Genomic DNA, 13043 nt, shown 5'->3' on the forward strand with positions numbered 1-13043 from the left:
TAGGTAACTGACTGATTGCTTAGACTCATCAAGCGTGGTCGTAAAGATAGGAGATAACAATGAAGAAGGATAGGAAGCTTCCTTAGTCGCATATTTTCGCTTATCTATCGCTATGTAGCGATTAAGTCGTCCCGGTTGATATCATCATGTGTCAGCCGATGTGGCGTGAAAGTACATTTGTTTGTGCAGTTCATTTTTGTCCGTGGGCTTAGGTTAGGGCATCCAAACCTAGGCAAGAGGATGATCGAAGTCCTTGGCGAGAGTTTCCTACCCAACCCCTCATGGAGTCCCACACTTGTTTCACCTATATGTCACCTACGTCATAAGAGTTTCCGTTAATTGTTTCATGTTTTAAACCAATTTGATATCGATTGCCTTAGAAGGAGACCCGTTAATGTGGACTTTCTCCCTTGCCCTGTGAAATACTTCTAGGGACGATAGACAAGGAGGTCATGAGTTATAATCGTCGGAACATCAAACTAAGTTCTCTCTGTCAATTTTGTCTACACATGTGCTCGGTCTAACCAACAACCGTCTATGAAAGAATCTCCTTTCCATATGTATCCTTTCTGGAGAGGTTCATGTGGACACAGAAGGTGACCATAACGTGGAAGGAAAACAGCAGCGGTCAAACTAAATATTGGATTTAGGTGATTACTCTTTCTCGTGGCGCCTAGCCGGTCTCAGGGACGTGCATGCTACCACTTCTTACATGGGCGCTCTGGCTTATTTTTGTCTATATCTTATGACCTGGTTCTTGTGTTTGAATACGGTTTGCAATAGTCCTCGGTAATCGCGATCCGCCAGCAATCCAGCCCAGTATTGAGTGCCTTATTCTGAACCATTAACCCACAGTTGGGGGCCTTCTGGCAACGGGTCTGCAACTTCCCCTTTCTTTCTGCATCTTGCTCGAGTGTGCAGTTGTGTTTGCACATGGATTGGTATGCTGTCGTGAGATTCAGCATAATGGGCTGTCCAGTATTTCTTCTGATTTCCCCTGCGCCGCCTTTTGCTTGACTTCTACAATCATTTTTCTGCATTATGGTGTTTATTGAGGTATTGATAAGTGTTTTCGAACCAGATCGGGTAGATAATGAACCTTGTGATTGAGGGGATCGTAGATAGATACCAGTAAAACAATCACTGCTCGCCAACCACTCATGGCCGGTTGTGATGGCATGTGATGGGTCCGGCAACCTCTAGAAACTCGTGAGATTCCTATGAAAGGTGATTTTCAACAAGGATAACACACCCTTGTAGTGCTTTTTGGCTCTTTTCTCATTGGTCGAGTGAGTGGGCTCAAGATGGCTCATTGGTTAAGATACGAACTTACTGACCTTAAGGTCCTTGGTTCCAGCTTAACCCCGGCATCTCGACTTCTCTCTAGGGTTGGGCAGTCGGTCAGTATCTCAGTCCTCATACCCTCTTTGATTGATATGGAAGCCAGTTGCCGCAAGGGTGTTACAGACAGACTAGTTTTATTTGTTTAGTGTTTCCGGCTTCTTGTCTGAGGATGCCGGCCGTGCACAACCGCTAAACATGGCAGTGCTGTGAAGTTACTGATCATCATCGTCAACCCTGGAGGCCACAGTCTGATGTATAATGTTTTCGTTGATTTTTAAGCCTTTTTTTATCATTCCCTTTCGCTTGATGAGCCGTGAAACTTATCACTATGTTACTTCTGGTTACATTTTCCGTTTTCACAGATAGTAGAGTTCGTCTCATCACCCTCTACATGGCGATTCGGTTACTCACAGATCTCTGCTGCACTGAAGTCAACGGATGTATTTTATCTGATGGACATTTTGCACAATTGCTCAGCGTGAGAGAAGAAGCAACTATGGTACTGCGCAGTTACTTCCGGGTACGTCTGTCACATTATTGCGTTTGTAAGGACCCATTTTCTCTTCTCGTCTCCGCGCTTGTGTGATGTAAAAAAACCAAGTGTTGACTATCATCCCGGGTGCATGTGGTCTGGCTGTGGCTTGTAAGGGAGTTGAACAATCAGTCTACCTATGAGTCCACCTGTGAATTTGCTAGGTGTTATATCTGACTGCTGTTCCCGCTCCAGTGTCTAGTGCCGGAAAAAGACTCGCCGATAGGAACACAACAGCTTTACTGCGAACAAGCGAGTGCATGAGTGTGAGTGCGAGAATACGATGGCCTCAACCTATTTCATTGGAGGGACACTGTCTAACCTTGCTCCAATCCTGTCTCGCGTTGTCTGGCTTCGATACAAGACCGCCACGCGCTGCGTATTGAGGGAGCGTTGTCTCTCTGATTAGCGTCTAGTGGAGTTGAGGATCTCAGTAGATTTCAAGCATTCAGTGGTTAATTTCAGGAATCTGACCTTCCTGATACCTGGTGGTCACCATTGTGCGTATATTTTTCACTTCGAATAACCTCTGTGGGCGTGGTCACTGAGGCTGCTCATTTGTGATGTTGCGTTGCTCTGTTGAGCTTTTGTATGGGAATGTTAAATATTCGGTTTCACTCTTTCCCTAGAAACGATGAAAGCTGATGATACTCANTACTCAGATGATTACTGCTGAAATCTCAAGTGCCCCTTGTAGATCGTTTGATGGGGTTAGTTCAGGAAAACACCGGAAATTCTAAAGTTAAGACACTTTTGTGAGCTGTGGAAGCGCTGTCCACAAAAGACTAACCAACACCATATATGTAAGTCAGCTATTGCATATTTCGAGTGGCTAAACTTCGATTCTTATTTGGTCAGAATTTCACATAGTACTCTAAAGATGCTCTTTCCGATATTTGATCCGTGTACATTGCCCAAATTGTCCAACTCTTCATTAATGAGTAAGCCGCTGAATGGTGTGTGAACAATCACACCAAACACGAGGAGAAGAAACAATGGAAGTCGCATACCTTTCCCTTGAATCGCTACCCCTCATTTTGCTAGCCCAGTTGTGCAGAGATGTACTCTATCGGGATACGCATGGCTGGCTGTTTTAAAACAGGATTTAGTGCAACTATATGAAACACGGACTTTCTGGCCCTGTTCTTTGGGCGAAATGGCTTAATTGGTTAGAACGCAAATTTACTGGTCCGTGGTTTGAACTCGACCTCTGACTATCGACTTCCTCTGTCTGGGCTTGGGCGACCTGGCAGTATCCCAGCCATCGTGCCTCCTTCTGGTAGTATAGCAGTCAGACATTGAAAAGGTGTTACAGCTGAACGATTTTTTGCGAAGGCCGCCAATCCCGTTGGCAGCTGCAGTATACAAAATGATTTTAGTTTGTTTCGAGTCAAAAGAAACCAGCATTAATGCCTGAATGGCTAATGCATTTCCTGGCGTGTTACAGCGAACGATTTTTTGCGAAGGCCGCCAATCCCGTTGGCAGCTGCAGTATACAAAATGATTTTAGTTTGTTTCGAGTCAAAAGAAACCAGCATTAATGCCTGAATGGCTAATGCATTTCCTGGCACCCAACGCACAGGCTAAACATGCTGCAGACAGTTGCTTAACAAGCAACGTTGATACCATCATCATTTTTGTATCAGATTGCTTTCGGCAAGTGATGTATTTTGCGTGCATCCCTTCGAAAGGCTACCATTTTTTCAGCCGATTCTAATGTTCGGCAAAAAGTCTTCATAAGGTACTGGTATGAGAAATTTCAATAGTTACTCACTTGATATTTCAAAAGCCTAGGATCGGGCAATGTTTTTGTGTTTTTCCCTCCCATAAAAACCTATGAATGTTGTAAAAACCTTGGTCGGCTGTGTGCTACGTTACTGGAAATCGTCCCCGTTCTGTGTGCTAAAATTTTTCTATTGTAACACCCGTCCCCATTTCTCTCTAACACTTCATATGCTTCATGCATTGTGATGCAAATGCACTGGATCATCAGTACAATGTCTTTCGCAATCTCACGACCATAGTTTATGTGAGGGCCCAACTGCTAACACGTGGTTTGTGATGGCCTACTTTAGACACTTCGGAGTATCTACACCACCAAACGCTCATTCAGACAATGCGGGCAGAAGCTAACAACGAGAACGTCATTGATACTGGCGTTCAGCACCTCTAACCAGGTGCAATTGGGATCAAACTAACCTACTCCCGAAGGCGGACCCAGACTTCCGAATCGCTATTATACCCTCTTGTCAAATTGACTATCTCTGCGTCTGCACCGCTCTGAATTATATACGGCCAACAGCACTCTTATCGGCAGCTGATGGCTAAACATGCGCAGTACACGACCAGGCAATCGGAACTTATAGTGCTGGACACATTCAGTTAAATTCTCGCGCGACAACCTGAATGTCCGTTTCCTACCTGTCCAGTTTTCGGATTCGTTGGCACCAGCCTGCAGATAACATTTAGCAAAAGTTGGGACTCTTCCGACGCAGCTGTGATGCCTTTTGGGAGGCGGGTAATTTGCTCGGTAAGGCATAAATTTTCCCATTCCCGCAGAACTTGCCCCGATGCACTTCTATGCAAATCTAACGTTGAGGATACGGTTCACACTTAGGACTGATGAAATTAACACCTCTGAAGCGAACGAAATGGTTATTTAAGAAGCAGAATACCTCACGTTATCTGTGCAGCGAATCCGAGACAGACACCGATTGACTCAAATCAACTAGTGTTTATGCACTTCGACTGCATTTTTGGGAGTTTTCAGTGTTTCCGAAAGAATTCGATCAAAAAGGCAAGCAGCTGTTGCTTATTTTTTCGCCTCGAGTTATGTACTCTTTGATATACTCTAGGATAAGGTATTGTTTCATTTTATTATTTATTTCATCCTGCTTCATACCTTCTCTTTTCCACTTAGAACGATGCAATTTTCTTAGACCTATTTGAATATGAACTACGTCAGATGCAAAAGCCCCCGTTGTCCTTCAACAAGTTAGCCATGGACTCCAGTCTTTTGATTCCTCCGCTGGCTGCCTCGGTTCTTCCTGGTGTTTCGCCCCCGAATGTGACAATTCGACTGGGTCATTGGAGACACCTTCCTCGGGTCGAAATGGAACACACCCAACGCGCGATCGGTGCCTACTTGCTTATCTATATTTGGGTTGAATCACTATTACGTGCACGATCCTCAGACGATGGACATCCTCACACTCATTTAGGAACCACCAAACTCACTAACAGTGAATGCATACTGTCCTCCAACAGACTGGCGGTCGACCTCGCCAGTATGCCTGGTCTAGCCGGCCTGGGCAATATTACAGATCCCAAAGCCTCGTCCTGTGTACACAAAGCAGGAGACAAATTAGATCTCTGTGAGTTCACTTCTCGCTGTGTATTGATTTTATTTGTGAATGATATTTCTGTTGCGTCTTTCATTTCATAGTCTTGGTTCCAAAGATGGTTGCCGTTCCAACTCAATAACAACAGTTTAGAGTAGGTTTCCGCTGTAGGACTGAAACAGATCGCGAACATCCCAACTTGGGGCTGTTCGCATTTATGCATCTTTAGCTTTATGCATAACTGCGTGTTTGGATTTCTTTTTCTGACGACTATTTTTCAGCACTATTATTATCCACCTTTTTTTTACCAAGTCCTTACTTTTCTAGTTTGTTCATCCGCAGCATATCCTTTGTTCAATTGTTTCAGCGTCAGAAGCCCTCATTGGATGTACAGTTGAAGCTGGAGGCAGGTGCGTTACGGCCCATTCATTGTGCTCTCATTTACACTGATTGATCTTACCCACTGACCTCCAAGTTGTTGCAACCTTTAAACGCACCTGGCCTTTTCTTGGCGGACAAAACTGTAGTTGTTTTTCTACTGAAGCCAAGTGGCTCTGCTGCAAACAATCCAGACTACTCGCGAGTAGCTAGACCCTCGGTACTTTTCTGTGTGCTGCCGCTCCCGTCCCATCCTTCATGGACTTCGATCAGTAGTTTATCCGGCTAACACTTGAATGATCGCATCTGGAGTATATATTTGTGATACATATATATATCGTCGTATACCTGTCAGTATTCGTTATAAGTGTCTAGTTCTGCAGGAACCTGGGCGGTCAGGGCGGAATTCTATTGCGTTGCTCACTTGACCACCAGCAACATGACCAAGGTTGTTCCGTTCAGCGCACACCCAGCCCAGAGTCCTTTGTTGACCCGCGTCTCTTTGTGTCCGTAAGTGTCATGATTCACTCATACTTCCAAGTGTGATGGTATGCGGTGTGGCATTGGGTTTTCGTGGTGCCTTACGCACTGACATCAGACAGAGAGAGACCTTAATGTGACTGGTTGGTGTTCGAATTCTCTTAGCGTCATCTGCTCTCAAAAATTCACGATTAGCCCAAAAAACATTGATATCTGGTTTGAGGGTGATGATAAGGCTGACTTCTTGCTGCCATAAACAAGCCATCAGCGTAGATACCTTTCAAAAACACCTAATTTATACACATTGGTCAGCTGAAAATTAACCCCGAGATGGTCAATACGTTGCGCCTGTGTAGCACCAAACAGAAAGATTTATTACAGTCGATCTTCAAAAGCGGTGCAATTACCGGACCGTCTTTCGAGCCGTTGGACCAAACAACCTCATCGCTCAACCACAAACACGTTAGTCTCTCTAGGCGTAATCAACGTATGCCAGTGGATTAGCGGTCACACGCCAGTCTCGGATGTCATGTTTGGGGTACCACCAAGTATATGTATACACTGCTGATGAGCTTCAAAAAGAGCGAACCTAAAGGGTGTGGATGTATCAGAATAATTTTGCCAGGTCAGGAGGAAAATTCTTCCAACGAGAGTGATGCGATTCTGCGACTCCAATTACGCAACTCACATTATTACCTACAACCATTTCATAGATTGTTGCGAAATTGATGATGTATTATTTATAATGTAACTGCGATTTTTAGGTGTATGAATGCAGTTTTTAGCTGATAACATTCTACAATCACCGTGCCGTTCTCATGACAAGACGTCCGGACAGTTTTTGTAAGAACGATAATATTAGTAAGATGGCTTAGTGGGAATAATCAAGTTGGACTTCTAGAATTGTTAAATCACCGTACCTCAAAGGGCTGAAGCTCTGACCTGAAGCCTGACGGCTTGGCACTTAGTTATCATTGGAAAATACCGGGGCGCTGTAGAATGAAAAGGTTAATGAGTGTCATATCACGCGTCTACGCCTCCGTTGTGTTTCGTTAGATCGAGGTAAGCCATCGGTCCAAGGAAGGCATCAGCGAATGGCTGTAAATCGACTGTTCAAGTACTGCTTATTCCAGTCAAAGCTCTTATTTGAAAGTTTCATTCACGGAAAAAACTGTCCATTCTTCACTTTTGTAACTTACTTTCATACTTGTAGCCATGAGAAACGATTTCTAGTCAACTACAGCCAACAACTCGTTTTGGTCGAACCAGACTCGAGACAAATGGGCTGGGGAGTGATCACGTTTATCGGCCCACTACAGGTAAACTTCCAGTTTTCCGAATGGGAGTCAGTATCTTTATCATGTAGATGTCGCTCTTTTAGAATTCTTTGTAGTTGTTGCTACGATTCATGGAAAGCTGTTAACAATGGGTGCTGCCTAAACAAGGCTTGATTGATCTTTTCTGAGCGCTGTGGACACTGTTTAGTTATTTATTAGAAACAAAGGCCCTTGTCAGACTTTGTTTGGAAACTCAGTAGGACGTACAGCAGGTAGGCAGGAAATGACGACTTAGCGGCGTCGTTAGGTCTCCAAAAGGTAGTATTAGTAGTCTGTTCTGCAGTGAAGGTCTGATTATTTGCACCATCTGGGGATTAAGGGATGAAACTACTCTCCTACTTTTTCATACATAGAGGTTTGCGTTAATATCCTAAATAGTTTTACATTCACATAAGCCGCATATAGAGTAAAGGCTTGCTAGCCACAATATTAAGTTTACCAGTTTACCTTCTCCGTACATTTACTGTTGGTATCATGATGTACTGTCCGTTGAGAGAGGTGTTTCAACCTAGTTATTCTCATTTATTCACCGAATTCGGATTTTCAGGGTTTTCTGGTAACCATAAAGGCCCAAATGAGCTAAGTGGAAATTCATCAGATTCACTATTCTACTGCGAATTCAACACTGCTGGATATTAGACGACTCATCACAGTCCACGAACTCGGAAACAACTTACTTGCTGTCATGACAGTGTTTAAACGACATGGCCACAGTTATTGTGGTGGCGTTTTGGGCCAGCATCAGGTTCTCTCTGGGGGTTGGTTATATCAATTCATCGCAGCATACATGTTTGCAGTTCCAACCGATTAATATAATACCCTGAGGCCTCTGGGGCTTTCCCTGGATACCTTTGATCTAAGATCGGCTGTTTCATCACAGATCACCACAGGACCTATACCGCGTCCTGAATACGATTACAAATACTTTGGCTGTTGATCTACGACATCCATATCTAAGGTAGTGCTATTAGTAGGCAGAGATGTCACATGACATAATCAACTGCAGAAGGTTGCAAATTATGGTTACACATTCTGGGTGCTGATTGGCTGTCTGCTGGGTCGACTGATCTACCCTCAGCCGATCAAATTCGGCGTTACATCAGTTGACGAAGACGTTCAGGAGCTGTTCGGCCATTCAATTTATATTGGCCTCATCGACAGGATGAAATCTGCGTTGAAAATGACCAATTATTCTCTTTTTAGCATTAATGACGTGCTGAGTTGGTTACCGACGATAGCGCACTGTGTCTAACATCCGGCGATGCCGTCCTTCGTAAAAGTCTCCGCCAAAGCAGTGGTTGTTTAGGTGAGGTGTCTGCTGTGGTGCAGCCATTGATTATGCCCCAGAATAATAAATTACAAAATGTGCGTACTATAGCCTCTCCGTCTTGTGGCGTCCTACAAAAAATTGCTTTTTTCGGACAGGTGAATTTTATTTCTGGACTGCTGCGTAAAATAATAATGATCACTTCATGTGTCAAATTTTCCTGTGTAGCATGATCTTTCACTGTCAATCGAATGGACGCAACTGGATGAATTCAACCTGGGGCACTTTAGGCTTGTGAATTCCCATGGTCTGGTTTTGGCTCTTTAGCGTAGGTCAACTGTATTTGCATATATGCACGAGTCTATCGTCGTCAGGATGACAGGTTCCCGTGATTATTTGCTCCGCTTTACTGGATAAGTGATGCGATCTTTATCTAATAGCGGTTCATATGTAGGGATCCTCCATCTAAAGGCTAACATTCGGGAGCTGACATCCTATGAGACAGATGGGTTGTTGATTGACCAACCATACCTATCTGTTGTCATATTTAACCGTTTTAGTATTCTGTCAGTAACCCAATCGTTTAGTCCCACAACAACCTACTTGTTTGTTGGTCGGAACAGTGTGACTTTTATACACTGCTTGTTCTTATCCCTCGTGACGTGTGCTTTCCTGTTAATTCCGTTTATGTTCATCTTGCACAAAACGGACAGAGAACCATATGTCGTATTCGTGTTTTAGGATTTGGAAGCGGTTTGTGATCCGGCAGACAGTCGTTGTCTACACGTAACGGTTCATTCACCCGGCCATTTAACGTCTACCTCTTTAACTGGTGCGAAGTCGATGCCAACCAAAACAAAAGTCGAAACCAGTGGGGTAGACTCCAGTCCACGTCACACTTTTAAAAAATCAGCACTTTTTGTGGCACGATTTCTGTTCGAAGATCATATTCGTTGTATGACGGCTAGACAAATGCTCGTTCGAGGATGTGAATTGGCCCGACAAACACGACTTCGGAAAATAGCCGCGTGAGTTCTTTTCACATACTATTAGTGATTTGACATGTCGCACGCATCAGAAGTACCCATTTAATAGACGGCTCTGTGACGGAATCGCGTTGTCATCATTGGCAACATCGGCGTAAAAGATTGATGTCTCAGGTGGTACAACCACACGTCAGTTTACCTAAATAGGAGTCTGTAATGAATAGAAGAAAGTTGACACAGGAGAGGTACCCGGTTGCCAACCCCACACAGACATCCGACGTTCCCACACCTGCAACTCTCAGCTGAATGATCTGGGCAGAAGGTGATTTACATCGTTCTTCCTTAAAAGTCCTGTCTCGCAACCATACAGCAGCACAGTCCGTATTATGGTCTGATGGAATAAATTCCTTGAGATTCGCGCCAAGAATTCGCCTGTCACACAGTCCCCAGTACTGGTGGAGCTTCCAAGATGCCCAGACTTTTCTGCCATGTAAGCGCTGAGTGACAAGTTTGGTGCATCCATGAGGTATCGGCGGCAACACTAGGCCATTTTTAACACCAATGCTTTGTGCCGTGTAGTCCCTTCCGTCTACTTCTCACGGTGTCCCAAAAAAAAACTAGCGAATGGTTCGAAGTGCATGTTTTCCTCATTCTCATGTTAGAATGAGCCTATTCATCGTCGTGATTTTAACAGTGTAAATGAGCTGCATCAGCTATAAAGACCAAGTCGTCGAGTTTGACACGATCGGCCGGTTAACAATACCAGTATGCCAGGGGCTATTAGTCCCTTCCGCTACTTCTCACGGTGTCCCAAAAAAAAACTAGCGAATGGTTCGAAGTGCATGTTTTCCTCATTCTCATGTTAGAATGAGCCTATTCATCGTCGTGATTTTAACAGTGTAAATGAGCTGCATCAGCTATAAAGACCAAGTCGTCGAGTTTGACACGATCGGCCGGTTAACAATACCAGTATGCCAGGGGCTATTATTGGTCACAGATAAAATGGACATTTTCATGTGTTTTCTCATGGTAAGTTGACGCTGCTGGTAAGCAGAAACATCTCGGAATTCAAACAAATAAGATGAATTTACAGAGGGGTTGTGGTCTTGACGATATCAAAATGGTTGGCTCTTGTGACAGTCATATCAACACTTGAGGATATCCAGATGTCCTATGGGGACATAACGGTAGTAAATTTTGATTGGCTATCGAACAACGCTCAGTTGTATGTGTTAGCTTGAACCGTGCAATACATTTCCTCAATTTCCGTCTCGTCTTCCGGTGAGGGATCACTGGGCTCGCTCCAAACAAATATAAACTCCAGAGTTGCTTGGCATGAGTCGTTGAGGTGTTTAATTACCTTATTGTAAGATTGTTGCAGGTGGCAAAAGATTCATGTCACAAAGCCACAGATCAAGTTGTTTGATTGGCACAACCTTTTAATGTTCGCTGCCGATTGGCTGCCCATAGCTCGAACTTGTATCCGGAGGTTGCACATTCGCAAATCCCCCGATATTCTTGAGCTAAACAATCCCGGTGATCTCCAATAAGTATGATGCAACTGAGGCAACGATTCTCCAACATAGATTCGCAAGACGAAACCTTTAAGACCTTGTTACTTCCAAAACAACTTCCCAGAGGTCTGATGCTACTTCGAGGTTGTTATCAGTAACTTGACATAAAGACGCTAATTTGATCGGAAAAACTATCGAATGACAGGTTAAATTGAATCCAACCTCTGACTCTGGTTTCTTGATCTAAGATCTCAATGAAAGCTAATGGCATGGGAGGTAGTAACGTGGTCCTTGGATCATTACAGCTGTATGAGTGGTACACCCATACGAGGTATCGTCTTCCCAAGTCGCCTGTGGGTTCTCTCGCTACAAGCATTAACATTCTCACCATAGTTTCCTGTCCCTTTTTTCGGTCTCAGTTTACTCGACTTCTCTCCACAATTTCTTCGTGAGACGTTTGTTTTCGGTGGCCCGACTGGTGGTTTCAATTTCGGCCCGTCCAAGGCTGCTAACCACCCCAGTGTTGCTCCGAATTCGGCCAGCTTTCCTACCACGAGCGATGCACGGACTAACTCACAACAATCTACCAACCCAAGCAGTGATAAAGCGCTCAATCGAGATCCAGGTAAGTAAACGAACAGCAATTTTTCGGCGTGATGAAACTTGAGTGAATTCACTCGTCACTGTGCTAATAGACCCCTGAACGTTCCTCATTTATATAGTAAAGATTTGTGCTTAGAAACATTGGTGTACACGGCACATATTTCGAGAGAGTGGAACCCTTGTTCCTTTTTCTTTGTGGTTCGGTAACCAAGGGGATCGATGTTCGTTTCTGTCTAGCTATTCACAATCGGGCATTGTGTGAATTAACTCTGGCTCACAGCACATAAGGTTGCTGAAAATGCTGCAACAGCCCACAACCGATCTTGCTTTTTTTGCGGCTCATCAGAGGGGGTGTAGTTCCCGAGTTTCCATCAACCTCATTTTCACTTGGTACGATATTCAAGATATCGAAATATATTTTCTTGACATTAACACTTATTTGAAAGATTCAGCTGCGCTACACGTGTCCTGATAATATCACATTGGTTTGAAATGAGTGTGAATTCAGGCCTCTTTGTGCATTCTACTTTCCTTTAACAGTATGCGGACCAGTTATTCATCATCACCATCATGGACGTTAACAGTGCAAAGTGACGCTGAACTGTCGTACATGTATGGAGAGAAAGACTTTTAGTAAAGAACAAAAAGAAGGGAAGTGGAACAGAGAGACCTACCCCTTGGGGAAACTATTAAGAGCAAGGCACCTACACCTTCCAAAACCATAGAAGAGACATCTGACTATTGTGTTGGAGCAGAACGCCACCAACAGCACTGACCTATACCAAACAAAAGCCCTGCGTGCAATGACACAAACCTTGACTAGTCGCCCCGGCTGTGAAGTGACAGCAGGCTCTCCACCGGAGTCTGTTACGCGCCATTTCCTATAGGGTTTCTAACTAGACTCTAAGGTGATCGCGTGTAACCCATCCTAGAAGGTGCGAGAACCTCACAGCGATAGACTTGACAGTAACGGATTTCATTTCGCGTTGGCACTACGAGGGCAATCATACGCTAAAACCACCTTCCCATTCGCAATTAGTCACTGTAACGATTAGTAGGCTCACCTCACACGTGGTCGATCGGAAGACGATGCGCTTGTCCGTCCAGCATCAAGGCCAGTTCCGATTTATCGGAAATATGAACCCAACAGCTACTCATGTTACACTTTCAGTCTGCTGAATATCTCTTGTCAGTGGGGCGTCCAGAAGGTGTCTGAATATCTAGGTTGTCATATGCACTTTGAAGAAGAGACTGGACCTTA

The 13043-nt window shown here is 44.3% G+C and overlaps 1 protein-coding gene across 1 annotated transcript in view; it reads left to right on the top strand.

The window, feature by feature from the left end:
• The window catches only part of T265_04431 (hypothetical protein), a gene marked incomplete at both ends in the record, with an annotated part of 46605 nt that overhangs the window by 25026 nt on the left and 8536 nt on the right, over positions 1 to 13043 (top strand). Inside the window, 6 exons of the mRNA XM_009169176.1 lie at positions 1707 to 1864; positions 4797 to 5250; positions 5585 to 5627; positions 7289 to 7394; positions 9421 to 9707; positions 11599 to 11804. Of these exons, the coding sequence (XP_009167440.1) occupies positions 1707 to 1864; positions 4797 to 5250; positions 5585 to 5627; positions 7289 to 7394; positions 9421 to 9707; positions 11599 to 11804 (1254 nt within the window). The remainder of the gene's footprint in view (positions 1 to 1706; positions 1865 to 4796; positions 5251 to 5584; positions 5628 to 7288; positions 7395 to 9420; positions 9708 to 11598; positions 11805 to 13043) is intronic.

Source organism: Opisthorchis viverrini, assembly GCF_000715545.1.
Source record: "Opisthorchis viverrini unplaced genomic scaffold opera_v5_73, whole genome shotgun sequence".
NCBI classification, from domain to species: domain Eukaryota; kingdom Metazoa; phylum Platyhelminthes; class Trematoda; order Opisthorchiida; family Opisthorchiidae; genus Opisthorchis; species Opisthorchis viverrini.